General features: G+C 33.9%; 1 protein-coding gene across 2 annotated transcripts in view; it reads right to left on the reverse strand.

Moving 5' to 3' along the window:
* The window catches only part of DIP-beta (Dpr-interacting protein beta), a 98,877-nt gene that overhangs the window by 26,279 nt on the left and 51,056 nt on the right, over window positions 1–21,542 (reverse strand). Inside the window, exons 3-6 of one of the 2 annotated variants that reach the window (XM_073088438.1) lie at window positions 20,102–20,235; window positions 16,773–16,958; window positions 15,964–16,156; window positions 6,191–6,319 (exon numbers count right to left, since the gene is read on the reverse strand). In XM_073088438.1, the coding sequence (XP_072944539.1) occupies window positions 6,191–6,319; window positions 15,964–16,156; window positions 16,773–16,958; window positions 20,102–20,235 (642 nt within the window). The remainder of the gene's footprint in view (window positions 1–6,190; window positions 6,320–15,963; window positions 16,157–16,772; window positions 16,959–20,101; window positions 20,236–21,542) is intronic. The other variant, XM_073088446.1, reaches the window with a different exon arrangement.

Genomic DNA, 21,542 nt, shown 5'->3' on the forward strand with positions numbered 1-21,542 from the left:
TAGGCGGACTGCATACTTCTTTGCGACTTAAATAATATAAAAAAAGCTATTGTATAAACACAAATATTCATATCATTATCGAGCTTGATATGGAACCCGGAAACCTCTCCTTATCAGATGGGTATAATTATATATGCGCCACCCGGGTCATTAATGTAATTTTAATTTCAAGAGATATCAATGGCACTGTTTTTAATATTATTATAATGTTAGTTTTATATATGTTTTGTAGTCCGAGATATTAATGCTTCAATTTTATTTATTTATACCTATATTTCTTCAGGTCATTATTTTATTCAACTTATTTTAATAATATCTATCAAATAATTTATCAAATAATCTCCAAAACTAGATGAACATATAAAGGTCAAAAGTACCTGAACATTGTATGTGCAAAATAGCTAATGTCACTATATGATATGTCACTGTAGTCAGCTACTTTTGACATTGTAGTGTTCATCTACTTTTGAAATTTTACGACGTTTATCTAATTATGATTCTAAGGGTGTTCAGCTACTTATAAACGCTTGGGTGTACAGGATTTTGAAATATTCATCTGATCATCTATTTTTGTAGTTGACTGTACGTCACCTCACTTAGGTTGTCAGATCTTACCGACGTCATTAGAATAACTATTAATTATATTGTTTTAAAATAGTTAAGAAACACATTTAACTTCTCCTGTTTCGCAATTATATGCGCCACCGCAATTAAAACTTCCAGTATTTTAAACCAAATTGCGGTAAACTCGTGCAATGTTTATTTTTTAAATTACCTCCAGAATGGCCAATCACAACTCGATGCCCTAAAATAAGCTTTTGGAACGTATTACAGAAGCTTCCGATAAACCCATCCATCAACGTACGTAATGTACACGGAATTAATAAGTATTTTTTATTAATTTTTAAGCCTCTCCATCATATTCGAGCCATTTAATTTATTTTTGTTTTGTTTATTATTTATCTCTGATATAATAATTTTTTCGAACGCAAAGTTCCGATAGCAAAGATATATTATCAATTAGTAAATTCTTTAAGGTATTCTATTTTCGTTGCAAACACCATTTTACGAGTATGTTAAGTACATAGGTAGTGTAAGTCAAAATGCTACTATACTTATTAGCTTAAATTTTATCGTAGCGTTAAATTAAATAGATTTTAAATCGTTCAATAGACGATACCTACTTAAAAATAACATCTAACGGTAGACGATTGAATAGTTTTATTGAAACAAACCGCTCCGTATTAATTAACGGATCTAAATTCAGAATTGGTTTCGTTCACTCAACGCTCGTTTAGTTCAATATGTATAAAAGTTTTTTGGCGGTGGTCGGCGGAACGTGTTGTCCGCTGGGTATTTGCATTCTGTTATTGGCAGTTCCGATGTAAACACGTCTGATTGGACACGTCCAGCGCTGCAGCTGTACTGCCGAAAGAGCATCTGCTGCTACATTGTTAATTGAAAACCTGTCTTATTACGAAGGACGATACGCAAAACTTGGATATGTAAAAGGTTGTTTTTGTTGTAAAACGGATGTGCTTAATTATTACAACAACATAAGTAAATTTGCTTTTTTTTTCATTTGTCCGTCTTTATGTAACAACTAGCTGACCCGGCAAACTTTGTACCGCCTCAAAATCTATTTATCAAATATATTTCTTATAAAATATAGCCTATGTTACTTGTGGATAATGTACCTTTCGAATGGTGAAAGAATTTTTAAAATCGGTCCAGTAGTTTTTGAGCCTATTCATTACAATCAAACAAACAAACAAAGTTTTACTCTTTATAATATTAGTATAGATAAGATAATCTGTACAATTGACATGATTCATATATGCGTATGCGTGTGTTTATCACTGCAATCACAGACTATGTAGATGCAAGTCTGTGATTGCAATAGAAAATGAGTATATTATGACGATGATATTAGGAGATATATTTAAAAGCATAAAATAAGCATTAATCAACTTGGTAGTTGATTAAGTAAGAAAAAAAACAAAAGTATAAAATTTGCGATATTAAAACATCTTTGTCTTTCATTATTTTACAATTATTTTACAATGGAACCTACACATTAAGTCTAAGTAATGCGTAGTAGGTAGCTATTTTGCTATGTCAATATCATAAAAATGACTATTACCTTAGGGTCAATGAATAATTTTCAAATAATTGCAGAGAGATAGAAGATTCTATTCACTGCACAGTCGATCTTTGAAGCTTTGCAAGTTCACTTAAACATAGCGACAAAATTACCAAATTCATGAAATGTTGCACTGGCCATCCCCTCCGTATTTATCCGGGCAGTGTAAATGGAAATGCGTGCAGTACGAACTGTTCCATTTTGTACAGATTTGCGATCTGCACTAATGATGTGCCGAGTCGGCCATTTTTGGGATTCGAGTACTTTAGTACTCATATAAAAAAGAATCGAGTCAGTACTCGAGTCCAAAGTACTCACAAAGTACTCGAGTACTTTGCACAACATACAGTCCAATAGCACGGAAGAGCAAAAAAAAAAAACAAAAAAACGCCACTCACTACACAAAATTAAACAAGTTTTTACTTGTACGAGTAGTAGTTGTAGTGTACAAGTATCGTCAGTATTCGAGTATTACTGGTACTCGAGTATCACTATTGGTACTCGAGTATGCGAATTTATGTAAGTACTCGAGTACTGACTCGAGTCGACCTGACTCGGCACATCTCTAATCTGCACGTGAATGAGACCAGTTGATCATGGTTACAGATAACAGATTAATTTATGTGAGTGCTCAATATCAGAAAGAGTCTGTTTATACAACATTGTTCGGACAGAACCGCGAGTTGGTGAAATTCAGTCCCTTTGTCTAAACGTTATTGTTTTATTCGATAAATGATACAAATGAAAACATATTTTTTGTACCGTACACTCAATTGTACACTGAATCATAATTAGGACGCAAGGTAAACAATTCGTGTTTTCAGTTTTCGGGTTTTGACAACTCATTTTTTGTGGGTAAAGCTTATCAACGATTCATAAATGGCAGGCTGTTGTTATTTTGCCTACTAAAATATCAAAAGTAAAGTGGTAATGTGCGAAAATAATATACGCGAACCGAAAATGTAAATCACAACTTTGCTATTATTTTGTATTCGTATCTGTTTTATGTTTACGCTCGTAAAAGTTTCAATCAAATAAAACTGTATTCGAAATGGGATACTATAATACTGAATTCAGAATGATATCGAACATACAAACTGTAATAAAGGAACTAGCTAGTCAAAGGCAAGCCAAACACAAAGCCGAGTACGTTTACAAACGGCCTAGCGAATTGAGATGCACGGCGCGCGTCGAAGATGATACGTGATAACACGAAAATCTCCCAATTGCTTACGTGTGGCTTACTGGGGGCAAAGCGCTCCGTCTAACCGACCGTTGTATGACTCGCTATTATAAATTAGCTCCAAGATCGCGTATAAGTGAACTTCTGTATGATTTACACATACTTTTGGAAGCTACCACCTTCCAAACTAACCCTTTGTGGTTCGACTCCGGCGGCAACACCGCCACACCTATTTCTACCTAATAACAGCAGTGTTAGGCGCTGCTGTATTCCGATTTGAAGGGTGTGGTAAGGGAGACAGACTTTTCCGTGGCGTTCCAGCTTAGTCCTCAGGGGTAGCAGCGCATCTGTGGCCGACCTCAGGTAGGAATATTTGATCATATCTGGGGTAGATTACAGATGTCCATGGGCGGCAGTAGCCACTTACCATCGCTGACTGCATGCTCGTCTGCTACTCTTATATTATATAAAAAAAAACAAATTTTATATTTAGGCGCGCTAAACAAAATGTGTGATACCACGTATATCCTCCAATTGATTCTATGTCGGGGAAGCGAGATCGAAGGGTACTTCGTCTAACCAAGCGCTGAAAGAATCCCTTTAATAAATGAGCAACAAATTTGTTTGATAAATGAAACTACACTCTTGGTACTTTAAACAGATATATCGTATAGAATTTATGTGTTTTTAGATGTTTTTCCTAGTAGCTATTCGTATTTTACGTTTTTTATATACGAGTATGTATTAAATTGTGTTAATTCTGATATTTAATTTGTGTTCGCTATTTGTAAGATGTTGTTTAAGATAGTTGTTTCCTCTCAGCTGTTGTTTCTATTTAGCTGTTGTCCATATAGATCAAATAATTTATGTGTAATAAATTGTTTGTTATAGAAAAACCTTAAGTTAGTTTCTTGCTTATTTAGTAACAGTTGTGTTTGCACGCTTCTACGCTTAATAAGTAAACGAATTTCATATTCTTTAACATACTCAGCGCGTTAGACTTTTTAATCATCGTCCCATCGGTTAATCTTTTTACCTTACTTGTTGACGTAGTTATTGATCGTGGAATATTTTTAACACATAAATGTTTTTATGATTTTAATACATTCTATTGAATTTCGTTATTAAAATTAAATTGTTATTTTTTTTTGTATAAATAAATAACTACACGCTAAAGTCTTAATTTGCTAACAGACCCCTTGAACTACGCTTCTATGCAAAAATTTACTAAAAGTAAAAGGTTTAAACAAATTGTTTGTTTAAGTAATTAACTACACACTTAAGTCTTAAATTACTAACAGAGCCCTTGAACTACACTTCTATGAAAAATGTCTACTAACGAAGGAATTTCGTATTTTTATAGATGCTTAGCGCGTCGAAGATACGTGATAACATGGAAATCTCCCAATTGCTTGTGTCGGAGCGACGGGGTGAGCTCCGCTAACCGAACGCTGAATGACTCCCCGTTATAAATTAGCTACAACTTTTTTAATAAATTAAATAAGCTTAGACCTGTTTATCATGCACATATCTATCTATATACATTACTGCGTGTGTTTCAGAAATGCTTCTTGATCGTGGAATATTGGATCAAACTCAAGTTTTAAATATAAATCATCACTGGTAAAAGGTTTTACGCATTATACTGAATTTATTTACTAAAAGTAAAAGATTTAAACAAATTGTTTGTTTAAATATTTAACTACACACTAAAGTCTTAATTTACTAACAGACCCCTTGAACTACGCTTCTATGCAAAATGTGTACTAACGAATGAATTTCATATTCTTATAGATGCTCAGCGCGTCGAAGATACGTGATAACACGAAAATCTCCCAATTGCTTACGTGTCGGAGCGACGGGGCGAGCGCCGTCTAACCGAGCGCTGAATGACTCCCCGTTATAAATTAGCTCCAAGATCGTCTGATAAGTGAACTCCGTAGCTTCTTGCTCATTGGATCTGTACGCAGGTGAGTAAATTTTATCTCTCGGCAAATTGATTCATGCTCGGAATTCATAATATCATTTTAGCTTCGCGAGTTATGCCTTTGAGTGCGTTGGGTATTATGTTAAAAGCCTACCTTTTAGGAGTAATTGTTTTCAAGTGTACTGATGTTTTTTTATTAGTAGATAGGCGAGCCCTTAATGTTTTATTTGTTTATTCCTATAATTGCCAATGTTTACTAATAATTGTACTACAATGCCGATATAATATGTGTTGATGTACCAAGCCGATGTTGCCAGTATAATGGATTTCTCCTTATTTTTAGAACTGATTCATGAACTGAGATAGTAATTAGTTTCGTTAATTATAATGATGATACAGTTTGCTAGTTCATAGCAGCGTGATTGCAATCTCTTATGTCCCACTGGACACGAATCTACGGGAGGTTCAGAGCACGCGTTGTGCTACGGTTCCCCTTTTTTTTAATTATTGAACAACAATCATCAAACCTTTATAGGTGGCTGTATATTCGAAAATAGTTGACCACTAATACGTTCACGTAATTTGCATTAGAGCAGCGTGGTGGAGTATGCTCCAGGAATCCTCCAGATGTAGAGAGATCCGTGCCCTACGGTGCGTAAAAGTTAAATAAAGAAATATATTTTGAAGGTAATAGAACCATCTGTGGTTCGACTCCAGTGGCACCACCGCCACACCTGTTTCTGCCTAATAACAGTTGTGTTAAGCGCTGCTTTGTTCTAGTAGTAGCGCGCTGGGGTAGCGGCGGATCTGTAGTCGACTTCAGGCAAATAAGTCTTATCTGGGGTTGATAACAGTCCATGGGCGGCAGTAGCTACTTACCATCAGGTGGACTGCTGGTCTGCTACTCCTATATTATAAAAAAAATTATATTACTTACAGTGGACGTGCAACATTATCCTCTTGCTGACGGACGGTGGGACGCCGTTGGCCGCGATGCACAGGTAAGCACCCATTTCCGATCTTGTTACCTTGGTTAGGTTAACTATGTCGCCTTCCAGTGACGTCACTGTTGACAAAATTATATAATTATATTTTCAATTATAAAATATCATAAAAACAAGCATTAAAACTAAAATGAATTATTTTTCGAAGCACTATTCGCAAACGCGATCCCTATTTCTGTCAGTTAACTCTGCAGTATTTTGAGCTGAAGGACCCTTGTATGAAGAGTCAGTTAGCCTTGAGTTGTGGCAATTTAGTAAATTATATTTGGAGTTGGTCATAAATGTCCAAAGATGGCAGTGACATTATGGTCACTATTTTATCATTACAGGCATGTATGTAGCCAATTATCTAAATATCCTTTAATAGAAATATTTTCTAGTCTGGGAAATAAACCTGTATCCTTCTTTATAAAACGCCGCTTACATGTACTCGTAAGTATGGAATTACATTCACTACATCCTTACTCGTATTGTAAATCCGAAAGTAACTCTGTCTGTCTGTCTGTCTCTTCTTCACGCCTTAACCACAGAACCGATTTTAATGAAATTTTGTACAAAGATAGTCTGAGACTCGAGAAAGGATAGTTTTTATCCAGGAAAGCCCACGGGAAATAGGTATGGCGATCTAAGATCGATTAATCGGAGAATCGATCATTTGGACCAAACAGTCGATTATTTTAATCGATATTAGTAGGGATTGAATCGTAAACTACGCATTTGATCAAGCGATGATCTTTAGCAAAGTTGTTGTCCATGAGCCCACGAAGGTTTCAGAGTTTGTACGACCAACTTTCGCCAGGTGGTGCCACTGTCATTCCAATGAAGGTACGAATCTTCAGTTTTATGTATGTTAGTATGTCATATTCTTTCCTTTTAAACGGAGGCGAAGTCGCGGGCCAAAACTAGTGATAAAAAGTATGCATTTTATTTTATTAGTATTAAATTTAAATTTGCCAAAAATGTATATTCAAATGTGGAATAATATTTGCTTTCATTTAATCATATTCATTTAAGTTGGTAACTTTGTGCGTAAATAAACATTGCAAATTAAATGTACTTTATCATATGAAAATCAAAATTCAAAGAGCACTTTAGTTTAATATCATATAATTAAATAATTGAAATATTACACGAATATTTATTACGGAATACTGTAAGTGTCACACTTAAAATAAAAAAAAAAACATGTTGACGCACAAATCCGTTAAGACAACAATTGTTGTCACGCACTAAAAAGTATAAACAGCGTGACAATTTTCAATTCTCACCTGCACTCTACACTGCGTACACAGTGACGTTTACTCAGCGCTCCAAGACATCAAGAGTGACGAGAGACGTTTGCACACTATCGGGCGTAGTGCTTACTTTACATTTCAGCGAGAACTCTCCGAAAACACTTCGGAACGCCAAAAGTAGACAAGCTTCGATAAACAAGTGCCGTTAGCGGTTTCAACTCGAGCTTCCCTGACACCTTGCTCAAATGGCGTCCAAGTACGTTTACAGCCATTATTCAAACAAGAGGATAAAAAGCAGGGGCAATATTTTCCGAAGAAGGGAGTTGATGGTTTAAAGTGTAGAGCACTCGGTTGGCCGGCGACGCTTCGTTAGCAAACAATGCGGGAACAATAATCCTATGGAGTAGTTTTAGAACATTTAATCTAAGAAACCTATGTAATATTTTATTACATTATTGAGTTACAAAATTAATATTGCTATTTTATATATAGTTATTTAAAAATACATATGCAAACGTATTTTAACTATATAAGTATGTTTTTCTTTATATTTTTCTTTCTCAAGTTCAAAAATAAAGCATGATTATTACGTAAAACATACATATAATTTTATTTTGTAAAATGTTTATTACATTTATTTTTATAAAAATATATATGTTAAATCTGGAAGCTACTCCACGGATTTTATGCGCTGTCTTTTCGTCGTGAAACGGGCCATTGAATAAACTTGGCCTGTCGATGTGTCATAAGTCAAGTGACGCTCAACCCCTCGGACTGTAGTGGTTTCGCCACAGATCCAAGAAAGCTTACACATGACATTATTTATCACATATGAAGAATGATAGGGATTTTTTTAGACATTTTCGTAAAATTCATGGTATTAGTCTAAGTGAAAAGAGAAACTGAAGTAAAATTATATAAAAGGTTCCTGTCGCACAGTTTATAAGTCTACAAAGTCAACTAAAGTACGTGAGTTGATACTTTCTTAAGAGCATCTCCGAGTAAAATGAAAAAGCAACATTTACCTATTGATCCTTCCATCAAAGTTAAATTTTAATTAGAACTTGAAATGTGCTGTGTTGAGTCGCTAATTATTATTTTCTGTTACGTTAAGTTACTTCAATGGCCTTTTATGTTTAGAGTGTTAACAGAGTAGACTCTATGAATTATGTATTAATTTGATTAACGCTAACTTTTATGATCGCTGTTTGAATTCATTACAGAGATTAGCAAGTCCGTAATGTAGTAAGGTATTCATGGTGTCTGTTCCAAACTTTGTTCAGTGGAAAGGCGTCGAATGGAAGGAGTTAATTTACATCAGTCTCCGACTAAGTTTCCTCCATTCATTCGCTTATCTACATAATTTGGCGTAGAGCATGGAACAAATAGGCACGCAACGTTGTCACAGAACATGTTTTATGTCCGACAATAAAGGACAAATTTTGAATAATACTCCATTGTCCCACACCGCTCTTGTCACAATTACAATTATTACCTCGCACATTATATTTGAGTGGATTGGACGAATTTTGTGCGTACGTGAATAGCTCTGATTTTTATTCGCGCTTGAAATAATACGTATAACTGAATATATTCCGTTTCGAATCTAAATATTCAAATAGTAATGTAGGGGCTGATTAAAATAACTTTTTGATTTATTTTTGGTCTGATATTGAAATTGGTGTCTTGAATGTTATTTCACAAACAAAAAAATATTTATTTTAAGGAAATGTTTGTTTATTTAATTATAGAGTTGTTATATTGTTCACGGACTTTAAAAAATTTTCAACAGAAAATTAATATAATTGGGTATCACATCGATCAACGGCGAGAATAGTCGTAGGTTCATTTTGCACGGTGAAAATAATTCATATAGATAGGTGTAGTAGATCTAAATGTGTTTGTACGAGTATTCGTTAAGATAATTCTTTATCTAAGTAGGTAGTATTAATGGGTAAATAATAAATGAGATATAAGGGATAGTAAACTAAATCAGACCATAATTAACAAGGTAAGAAAAAATGTGACTACCTCAACAAACATTAACATATACCTTTCACTAAGTTTTCATAACACCCTCTCAGTGAAACCAGTTACTTAACACCCATTTATTTCACGTCGAATGTAAGTTTATGAGCAAAATAACGCATTTAATACCGTAACTTAAAAGTGATTTATGTCAGGAAACTTCCACGGTGAGTTGGCTGTAACAAATTTGAAAGTACCGCCATCATTGAAAAACTATATTTGTCGTGTCGGACACCCTCGAACTTTCCTTATTGGAATATTCCGTGAAACATTTGCCCACGTAATGGATAGCCTGTATTGTTTCCTGCTCAGATTTATGGAGGTAACTTGTAAGGGCTTCCTTAATTAGACTTCTTCACTCAAATTGATGATTGCTACTGACGTCACTTAATTTAAAATTGCCCGACGGCTTTACCTTGATACTCAATTATTGGGTACACATTCGGAAAGTTTATAAATTATGTAAATCGAGACTTCGGCTCCGTTGACGGTAAATTAATGCCTTGCAGTCACTGTATTGTTCGTGGAAGCGGTAATTTATATCCTTACCAATAAGTAATAAAATGTATAATGTATAAGAACAAAAGTAAAATTAGTGAGAATGACGCACCGACAGTTTGAACTCCTGTTTCAGAAATTGGTTAATATAATATTAATTGTAGTCTCCCAAAATATGTAGGCCTCACTTAACGTAAATTTTTACCCTATAGTTAGATAAATTAGTAAAATGATATGATTCGACTGGATGTGCCTCTACCTACTTTACCTATTTCTAGCATGAAGAAATTCCCTCGTTTCGATGGAAGGGTATGAATGTTAGTTGATTTAAGTATGAGGCGACCATCTCAGTTCGCTGGAGTGCAACACGTCAGTGATTGACAGCTATGAAAGTTATGAAAATGAAAATAATTTTGAAAATGAAAATTGAAAATGAAAACAATTTTATTTGTATCAATGTAGGTATTACATCAGTTATCCATTGTTGGGGCCTCCTTTTAAGTATATTTATACCTGTGACAGGAAGCCCCGCTCTTCCATAGGATAATTAATACAAATATTATTTATTTAAAATTACAAATTTTATTACAGATCTTCACTTACTTAATACGTGTATATGTGTGCGCGCGCGCGTGTGTGGGCGCGTGTGCGCGCGCGCGCGTGTCTGTGTGTGTTTATGAATGGACACTTAATAAATCTTCAATCTAATCATAATTCATTTTCTTTAGCCATTCAATTATGGTGTTTTTACAATCACGTTTGTGCAAGAATAAATATTTAAAAGGGTTACTTTGTTGCATAAGTTATAGATTATGGTAATAGATGCAGGAATATCTTACCATCAGGTGGATTGTGAGATCGTTTGCAGGTACCAGGCAGCTTTAGTATAAAACAATACGAACAAAATTACGAAAATTTAAAACGTTAACATTATATTGCCATTATTTATGGGCATCATTTTATAGCCGCAGGAAAAGCTAGTACAAAAGTGAATTAGTGTGTTCAGTCTAAGTTGTATGGTGGCGTTGAGTTCGCTTTGGAGTCATTACCGGTGGTACTTTGTTAGCTTAATGAATTGACTGATGGCAGAATGTCTGAACAGTGGTGGGGTTAAGTAGGGCCCGCGATTAAACACCCTGTCAGTACAGTTTCCAATTGCCACTCGTCACGAATTCCCTCTACAGCTATAATTGGGGTTACTTGTTTTTAATAAAGGTTATATTTCAATAAAATGCATTGTCGATATGCCAGTGTTTCAGGGTTATAATAAACAATTTTTTTTATCATTTTCTGTTGCTTGTATTTAATTGTTTCATATATTATTGTTTTAACACAATATACTACATATATCCTGTCCTTCATAACCTATTCCTTCTCTAACTTCGCGCACACTAACCTTCTTCCTCCGCTTGTCTCTCTTTTCTTTTTCATGCATAGGTTGTCTGGAAGAGATCGCTACTTAGCGATAAGACCGCCTATTGCATACTGTTTGACCTGTGTATGTATTTTGCTATTATTTAAATTCAACTGTAAGTGTGCAATAAAGAGTATTCTATCTATCTATCTATGTTAATGATTTAGTATCGATGAATAATTTGTTTGTATTATTATACTAATTGTGTAAAAGTTTTCATTCAACTTATCTTGTTAGTTCGTATGTGCATGAGGGCCTAATCTTGCAACTGAATTTGAATTAAGCTGAAAGTTCTCATATACGTTTGATTTGGTCGGAAAAATAACAATAATCATTTTAGAGACCTTTATTTTATTTTGTTATTTTTTAAGTATTTTTCTTTTTTTAATAACATTTTCTTTTTTTTCTTTAATGATCTGTAATAAATATTGGTAATTTAATTTAATATATATTTGTGTACCTGAAAAGGTGGAATATAGCGCACTATAAGTAACTTTTTAATACCTGTATTCATAAATAAAGAGATTTGATTTGAAATTTACTACTCGTAAGTAAGCAAGTATTATATTATCTATTATTTAAATTATAACTGACTAAAACCTTTAAATGTATTATTTTAAGCTTTAATTTAATCCGTATAAAGTATAAAGGGCACATCAATAAGTTAATGATATTGATTCTTAAGCTTCAAACCTTCAATTACCTAAAAACAGCCCGCCGATTCGCAAACCCTATCGCCGTAAAACACCGATAAAATTATAATGGAATCGAATCATTACTTATACATTGTTTAATTTGGCGATCCTTTGATAACCCTTTATCCTGCTTTTATTTGGTCGAGTGCAGAGATGAGTGGGTAAGTAATTATTCCCGGGCCGTCTAGAGGTTGTAATCCGTTGGGATTAGAAAGGGCGGTGTGAATGGTAATGGGAGCTCCCCGGGGTGCTGTGGTCTGATTTACTGCTAAGATTCAATAGTGAATATTTTAAGCTCTGATTTATTCGACGTCCGCTTCTTAAAGTTCTTCATTCTTTTGCCGATGAGCTGTTATTTGTTACGATATGCATTATTAATCCGCTGTGGATTTCTTTCTAGTATTGTAAAATACGTAGTATTTTAAATTTTGTTCTTAATATACACCATAAAGTGAGTTTATTTTATTCATTTAAAGTCTATGTTAGGAATAATGGAGTCTGAAGCTGCCAAAGGAATTGCGCAGTTGCATTTCTCAATTAATCGCAACAACATTTTAAATCACTGACGAATATATTTTTGTGTTCTTTAAAATTGCGATTTTAATGAGAAGCAAGCTACATGAGGACTACATTTGTTAGTAGTAAATCTGAGATTTTAATCTGATATATAAAGTTTTGTTGTTAATTATTACCACTGAATTGCAGCTTGTTAGAGGCCTTATGAGTGGTTTCACATTTGATGCGGTTTAGTCCTCTACCAATTGCAGCAATATGTTTATCAGACCTCCCTAGTTATCAAAGACTATTCCCAGCAGTAAGGTATACAGGAGTTGCATCACCCCAAAAGTATGCGAATTCTATCAAATCCGCGCTTGGTTAACGTTGTGGTCTATGTTAGAACCCTAGAACCCTTTGTGGTTCGACTCCGGTGGCACCACCGCCACACCTATTTCTACCTAATAACAGCAGTGTTAGGCGCTGCTGTGTTCCGGTTTGAAGGGCGTGGTAAGGGAGACAGACTTTTCCGAGGCGTTCCAGCTTAGTCCTCAGGGGTAGCGGTGCATCTGTGGCCGACCTCAGGTAGGAAAATCTAATCGTATTTGGGGTTGATTACAAATGTCCATCAGGTATTTAGGTCCTTCTATATTATGTACACAATCCTATATATACACTCTCATATTATAAAAAAATATATATTGCAGATAATCATTACATTGACTCATCAATTTTAAGGTAACACTAAAATCTCGTATTAGTAGTCTGTTCGTCTAAATCTTACAAAAAATGTATGACAAACAATTCATTTAGAAATGGCCAGCGTGTATTAGATTACTGAGTAATGTCCCGTCTCTTTGAGAAGGGCCAGTCGAGCTCTCGCATAAGTTTTATGAGCTCCGTTTCCGTATGAATTTTCAAGCTCACTTTAAATAATGTAATATAAAATCAAATTAGGTGAGTGTATCTATGCACTCGTATATTTTAAGTTGATCTTGTCTATATTTATGATGTTTTAAAATTTATTTTGGACAAATATTAAAGACGAATTAATCAAACAATTATGAAATAATGGAAACCCCCGCGCAAAATAAAATAATAAAATATATAATCTAACAATCAAAAATTAAAATTGATAGTAAATTTAAATTAATTTAAAAAATCTAGGCCATGTACATAAGTTAAGGTTCTATCCACCGACAGATAAACCACCGTAATAAAGATTTGTGTTCTAAATTAATTTTCCTAAGATATGACTTTTGTCAACTGTAACATTTTAATAAAATTCCACTGCAGCGATAAGGAAGAAAGAGCGGCGTTGGCTTTGTAACCGAATCACAATGAATTAAACCACGTTCAATATAATATACTCCGACTATTTTTTATCAATGAAAATTGAACCCTTTTTCTGACTTCATACCACTCGGCCCACGTCCTTACTCAATAGAGCGTAACCCTCAAGAGAGTAAAAAGACACGCATTTATTTTGTACGAAACGCCGGGTCGCACATGTCGTGTCATATTATTTTGTGATATTTAGATTTTTTTACTCCACTTTCCTTTAACATGAGAATGATGCGTCTAATCTGAAGAAACCGTATTTCTTAAGGGTGTGATCTTATATATAAATTTCTCGTGTCACAATGTTAGTTACCGTACTCCTCCAAAACGGCTTTACCGATCTTCACCAAATTTTATATGCATATTCAGTAGCTGTGAGAATCTATTTTTCATACCCCTAAGTGATAAGGGTTGTTCAGCCTTATTTTTTTTTATTTATATGGCAACACGTTTGCCGGGTCAGCTAGTAAATATGTAAAAAGATAAAATTTCGTACATATGTTTTTCTGTAAAAACGGTAGAGTCCTTTATGGATCGACTTCAGAAGCAGCGACACTTATTTCTGTCTTTTAGCAGCAATATTAGGGGTTCTTTGTACTTAAGATATTATCTACTTTAAGAATTGTGAAAATAAATATACTAAGTATGAATATTACAAAACAAATACTTTAAGATATTATCTACCTTAAAATTTGTTAAAATAAATGAACTTTCTTTGAATTACATAACAAATACATTGTTTCTCTTTTGTCGTATAAAAATAGAAAATTTATATTAAAAACTTACATTCATTCTTATCGACCTAGATTAAGTTCATTGCAATGACAGTTCCAATTCCTATCTCGACGTGTCGATTCCGATTTCTTCCAGGTCATTATCGAGAATCAGAGGGAGCTTTATATAATCTGGATTCAATAAGTTATCCAATAATAACCGTACTGTTATATAACTTAGTCTACAAAAATAACTCGGTTCATGTTCTTCATTTGGGTGTATTTGCTTAACTATGTCTTTAAGCTTTAAATAAACTCAAAGGTAGTCAATTTACATTACCGATAATACCACGTTTATATTGTTAGTTGTTACTTCATCTTCTAATATATAAAATTCTCGTGTCACAGTTTTCGTTGCCATACTCCTCCGAAACGGCTTGACCGATTTTGATGAAATTTTTTTGTGCTTATCCGGTATCTATGAGAATCGGCCAACATTTATTTTTCATCCCCCTAAGTGATAAGGGTTGTTCACCCTTAACATTTTTTTTATTTATATGGCAACACGACGTTTGTCGGGTCAGCTAGTATCACTATATAAATTGTTTGAATAAATATTAATTTAATAAGATAGACGATCATTGAGAAAAAGATAACCCTGATTGCCTATTATTATGGCAAATTTTATATTTTTAATCCTTGTTTATGTTGTTAAAAGCTTTCATTCATCTTATCTGTTATTTTGTGTGCATTTGAAGTTAATACTTTCTACTTCATTTTATACCACTTCACCCTAGCCGACTGGGGTGAAATTTTGCACACATGATTCGGTTGGATGACAATAAATGATTAGATGGTGATCTTTTTAACACGCTTTTATTAGCTTGGGTTGTATGTATGTATGTACGTAACAGAGTAACAGAATCTTTGAACCCGATTTCTATCCACTTTGAACGATCAGGTTAATTAAAAATTTTGAAAAATTATCAAATACCGATGACAATACACGAATCCATCCACAATTATACTATTTACCGTTCCTTAATTGATTCCTAGATTGAAAATTATTTTCTACTTTTTAGTTGATTTTATTATAAAAGCGTGTTTTTTAGTTTTTGAACTATATTTATTTTATTCTTAATCCAATATGGCGATTGCCTATGATGGCTAACCAATTTTAATATTTAGGAAAACCCATATCCGGTTTTCCGTGATTTTTTAATGTGAATATGATAACCATACTTACGTTACTCAAAAATCTTATTTTTAAATCTTTTCACATCTTACCTTTTGTTTTTCCTTGTGGACCGCCTCTCGAGATGATATCACCTCCATCTTCCCTCCGCCACAGGATCTTCGGCGGGGGGTATCCTCTAGCCTTGCACACTAGCTTGGCTGAACCACCTTCCGGGACCATCATGTCTCCGGATGTCTCTTCGTAAATTATGTCTGGAGGGATGACTACTTCTAAAAACGCTGTCTGTAAAAAGATAAATATTTGTAAATTTGTATTTTTCCATCCATTAGCTCATTTTGGTTTCCCGATATGTCTTTTAGTTTTTTGATTATTACCGTAAATGAATAAAATATGGAGTGATAGAACTACGACTATAGGCAAAAATAAGAACTTGTAAATGTGTATGCATACAATAACCTACACATATGTCATTTGTATTTTTGAGTAATACGAAATAAAATAAATATCTTAACACTTGAAACTAATATTTTTAAGGGAGACATACTTTCAGAAGTAGTGTCACATGATAAATGTACACTGCATTTTACAGTAAATTTTAATCCAACTGGATTCGAAGCAATTATTTTTGCTAAAGTATTCGTAAAAACCGTTGTTTAAACCGTTGTCCTGAGAAATAAAATGCCAAATTCATATTACATTCTGAGTTTTTAAAACTAAAATCACCCATAGAACAGACCGAAGTTGTTACTATAATAGAAATCCAGCACTACTCTTGCTCATTGTAGTACGATACATTGTTCTACGATACGATACTATGACTATCCAACAGTGCTCTAAAACTAATTGTAGTGCCATACATATTACTAAGACACGATACGATGACTTTGATACAACGTACCTGCATTTTCATCGGGTCAGTGTTAACTTGACACATGTACTGGCCTCTGTCTTCCCGTTTCACGCCGCGTATATTGAGCGTCCATGTGTTGTAGTCGTTGTGTGTGACGCTCAACCTCGCATTGTTTGTGATCACGTGCTCGTGTATCGCCAGTATCGCCTTTGTATCCGCCTTGATCCACGCTACCTGCTCCAGAATACCAGCCATCGGTCATACGCGTTGACTTACTTGATTGAAACGTGCACAATAGGCGCAGGACACATCAAAGTCAATAAAAGCCCTTCTTTGTATATATTATACGGAAATGTATACCAAATTCTTGTAACTACATTCTGTATATTTTACGGATATTTCTACGAAATCCTTGTAGTTAAAAAAATGATTTTATTTATTTTAATATTTGTTTTTATATGTATGTTAATACTACATTAAATTTATCGCAATTTTGTAGAATTCTAAGCAAAATCTGAAAGCTAATCTTTGATATGCTGAGTCTTGTTTTAGCTTCTCAGAAAATACGTAATACTATTATAATATTTTAAATGTATTAAATTGCGCATTTACTACATTAAATTAATACAAATGATTGTAATCATCTATATGTCCTTTGTGTGTAGTGCGCCTTATGTACAGAGAATTGTGAAAGGTAACGAACGCGGTTAGTCGAAAACGGGACATTGCATTTCTCGCTATCTTGGCTCAGATTACGGTACGACGGCACGGTTGTAAAAAATATAAGCGATGAAGACTTTTAGAGCGTAGAAGTCTAATTACAAGCGAATACTTCCCAAGAGGCAGTCATGACAACGACCCTCGAGTGCCGGCAACACTATCTTGTTGCGAGCACTGTGCAAAATGCTCACGGAATTTTTAATTACATTTTCGTCTGGTCTACTATGAGCCGTACTGCGGGCGCTGTGGAAATGTCCTCGTTTCACTCGCTTACCAAAAGCGTCGACATCGCAATAGAAGCTAATTTCCTGCATAGCGCCTAACAAAAAACGAATAAAATGTCCTCGGAAATATGGCGTTTTGAACGTCCCCAGAATAGGATGAAACGGCTTTATAAATAGACACTCACTTAACACCCACTTATTCCGTATTTAGATGTGCCTTGCATTTTCTATTTGGAATATTTATTAAAAACGTCAATGAAAAATTTTAATAAAATTCTTAAAGTAATTATCTTTAGAAGGTGACATACTTGTGCAAAAACAGTGCTCTAAGGAAGTTGTTCTAGAAGAGGCTACAAGTTAACGTTTTGCAAGAAGTGCTTGTGCGTCAAACACTAATTTGTGCACTATTAGTTAATACAGTGAAGATCAGCTAGTTAATAGGTGGGGAACAGAAAAAGATAGAAGTAAAGGAAGACATTATTTTAAATAAGGATCAAAATAATCTATTAAATTGTGACATTCCAACCCATGAAATGCGTTGATAAACTAATTAAATAAATATGTTGGAACGCATAAACAACGGTGCAATTTCCTGTACAAATAAATAATAAATGGAAAAGTCATGATATTTATTTAAAAACTTGTTCTTATGCAATGTAATCCCACATAAGACGCATTTAAAACACTGACAAATAATATTAATTTAAAAAATACGAGTATAACCGACAGCTGCCAGATTGAATTTAAAGACAATACAGAATTCAGACCAGAATTACATAAGATTTAAAATTTCATTTAAAACACTATTGAAAAATATGCTTTTATAGTGCCATCGGATTTCTAATTAAAGTCAGACTAGAAATTGCATCGTTTGAAAGCAATATTATTTATTGTTACATAAATATTTTTCATAGTTACCATTGTTTTAACTCGTCCATACCAGCGGTGCATATCGGGCAATTATGTGGTTATCTATATGCATTATTATTATGTTTGTGTGTTTTGTTTCATGTATTATACATATATAAGCTATTCAGTTATAAAATCGTGGATAAATATTTAATTAAAGTTTATAATATTTCACTTTCTTGTTTTTTCGATTAGCTTTTTCATATAAAGCAAAAATATGAACTATAACCGATTATAAATTCCACAAGTAAATTGTATATTGGAAATACGAGTAAAATAAAGGAGAAACAAGGATACACAAATAATTTAATGAATTTTTTGATTAATAAACTTGAAATCTGGTATGGCAATATGAGGAATATTGAAGTTATACGAATAGGTTAGGATTAACAAATATAGATATTGAAGTAATAACTACGTTAAATTGAATCTGTGATCGTAAAGGAATCAAGTTCTATATATACCTTTTTTAAAGACGTGTGAAGGAACTTATTTTAAAAAGGTGAGTGAAATAAAAAGGTAGTAATTGTTATATCATATAAAAGAAAATGAAAATTAAATTTTAATATAATAAATATTTTAAAATGATTAAAAACTAATATTGCATTATAATTTAACGACCACTTGCGTAATACCACACTAGATGTAGATTAACTTCGAGGCCAGTTTGAGAGCCTTCCCTCTTGAAATGATTGAACGGGGACTAAGGGGATGCCCTGGCTTTATTTTAATTTCGCAAAGTGACTGTTGTGCAACATTTTCTTCTTAAATTAAAATTGCTTTATCCTCACTTTCGTAACATCGTATCATTGGCGCTGAATGCAAACGTACGTTTATGCTTCCAGTATTTTCCGTTTAAACTCTGAAGTTGCATAACAATTCACACTAGTGTTCGAAAGAAAACACGTTTAACATACAGGGTGGTGCATTATAACATGCTTATGTATTTTTCCGTGACAGAAAAATAGAAATTGTGCAAAGTTATATAAAAACTCAAGAACTGGTATCATGATTTTAGAAGAAGTGAAACCAAATTCTTGAGCTTTTACTCTAAGTGCAGGTTGTAGAAAGTGTTTGGTGCAGGAGTGCGTACTGTATAGTTCTAACTATGGCTACTTCTGTGAACAAACAGGTTTGTGCAAACGTAAGTGTTACTCTATGCTAGATAGAGACAGTTTCTATAAAGTAGTGAGTGAAGAAGTGCACTGAAGGTTGTGTGCAAGAAGTGTGAAAGTGGGTGCAGAGATCTATAGGTTGAGATCTATAATCGACCAGACTACTAGACATTGCACTTAGCAGTTTACGAGTATATGTTATTAACAGCATTAAAATATTACGATCGAGCATCTCATTGTTATTCCGTGCGATCTCGAAGCGAAGAGCGTTGAGAATCAATTTGATTTTGAACATATCTCGAACGGTGACTTTGTGATTAGAAGTGCAATTATAGATCTCAGTACCAAGTGCTGTGAGGGTGCTCCTCTATTCAATCGGCTAGCTGTAGTGTGTTAGGTTGATACACACCCTGGCAGTGGCGGAGTCGCCACTCACCCTATAACCGCCAAGGTTATTGACCACGCACGTGAACATGGCGTCCCGGCCCTGCGCTATCGTCACGTTCTCCAAGGGGTACAGGAAGTCCGGTTCCAGACCTAGAGCTGAAAAGAAAACACGTACTGAATGAGAATGTCCAAGAAATACGAACCCTTCTGAAATACATTTCGACGACCAATGATACGTTTGTAGTAGACATTGTACGCGAGTACGAGTAGTACTAGCATTATAAAATGCGCTCTAATTTTAGAGTTTAGAAATATATTTTTTGAAATTCAGTTTAATTGAAGCTAATTATCTCTTATTGAATGGAAATATTTTTTTGGAAACTTTCATGACTCATTTCTGCTAAAAGTTCGCAAAATGTGCGAAGTGAATTATTTTATACTACTTAAAATTTAATTGAAATTAAAAGTGTTGCCCTATTTCCAATAATTAATTACAAAAAAAAAATAATTAATCACTGCAAATACTATATTGATAAAATGGGTTTTCTCGTTTTCTGGTTTATTTAGTTAATTACGGCGTCACGCATTTAATAATGAATGTGTTATTTTATACGCCAATGTTAATTGTCACTTTTGTGTAATTGTAATGAGATCGAGTGTCCTGTGAAAAAACCGAGCCAATTTAAACAATTCAAATTACAATGTGTTTAACGTAAAACGTATTTAATCGGTGTAATCAGTTCGTGCCTGGTTAATAGGAGTATCTTTACATTAAAGTAAATCGAACCGGCCGCAATCGCGTCCGTATCGTATCGTTGATCTACAAATTTATCGCTCTTTTATCGTTGTGTTGTTATCGTTTATTAAGTATGGGAAATACGGAAGGCGATTTTATTTTGCGTAACGGTTTTAATTTTTTCCGTGGTATGCCAGATGCAAAAAATAAAAATAAAACGATTTCTGTATAAAATTGCTGTAAAAGTGGACAGTAGTGGCAGTGTTGTTATCCCAGTCGTGTCATGAAGGGTCTATTTTAGAATTCATTTTCGGTTTAACTTCACTCTAAAATTTTACTCTGATGCGCTTAGAATTCAATACAATACTGGGTTTGGGGTACTGATGGAAGTACTAGAGATGTTCGCTGAAGCTTTTAAGCTCTGTGGCTCTCTCACGCACAGTTCCCGGTAGAGCTTACGTACATGATTTAAGTGATTGAATTATCGATACATGTAGGTAGGTTCATATAAAATTTATATATATACATATAACAAGCGAATTATATTAATAAGCAACTTATTGTAATAACTCGCTGAGTCTTAAATAAACAGATTATTGTTATTTAAGTACTAAATGCTAATCTATCCTATACGACAATTTTTGACGTATTAATTGTCATTAAGTTTTTTTTTGCGTCTACTCAATTTGGCGGGGGCACTGCCATGCTCCAGATTTAGTATGATAAA

Source organism: Epargyreus clarus, unplaced genomic scaffold (genome assembly GCF_041222505.1).
Source record: "Epargyreus clarus isolate Ecla_fem2 unplaced genomic scaffold, WU_Ecla_fem_2.2 ptg000003l, whole genome shotgun sequence".
Lineage (NCBI taxonomy): Eukaryota > Metazoa > Arthropoda > Insecta > Lepidoptera > Hesperiidae > Epargyreus > Epargyreus clarus.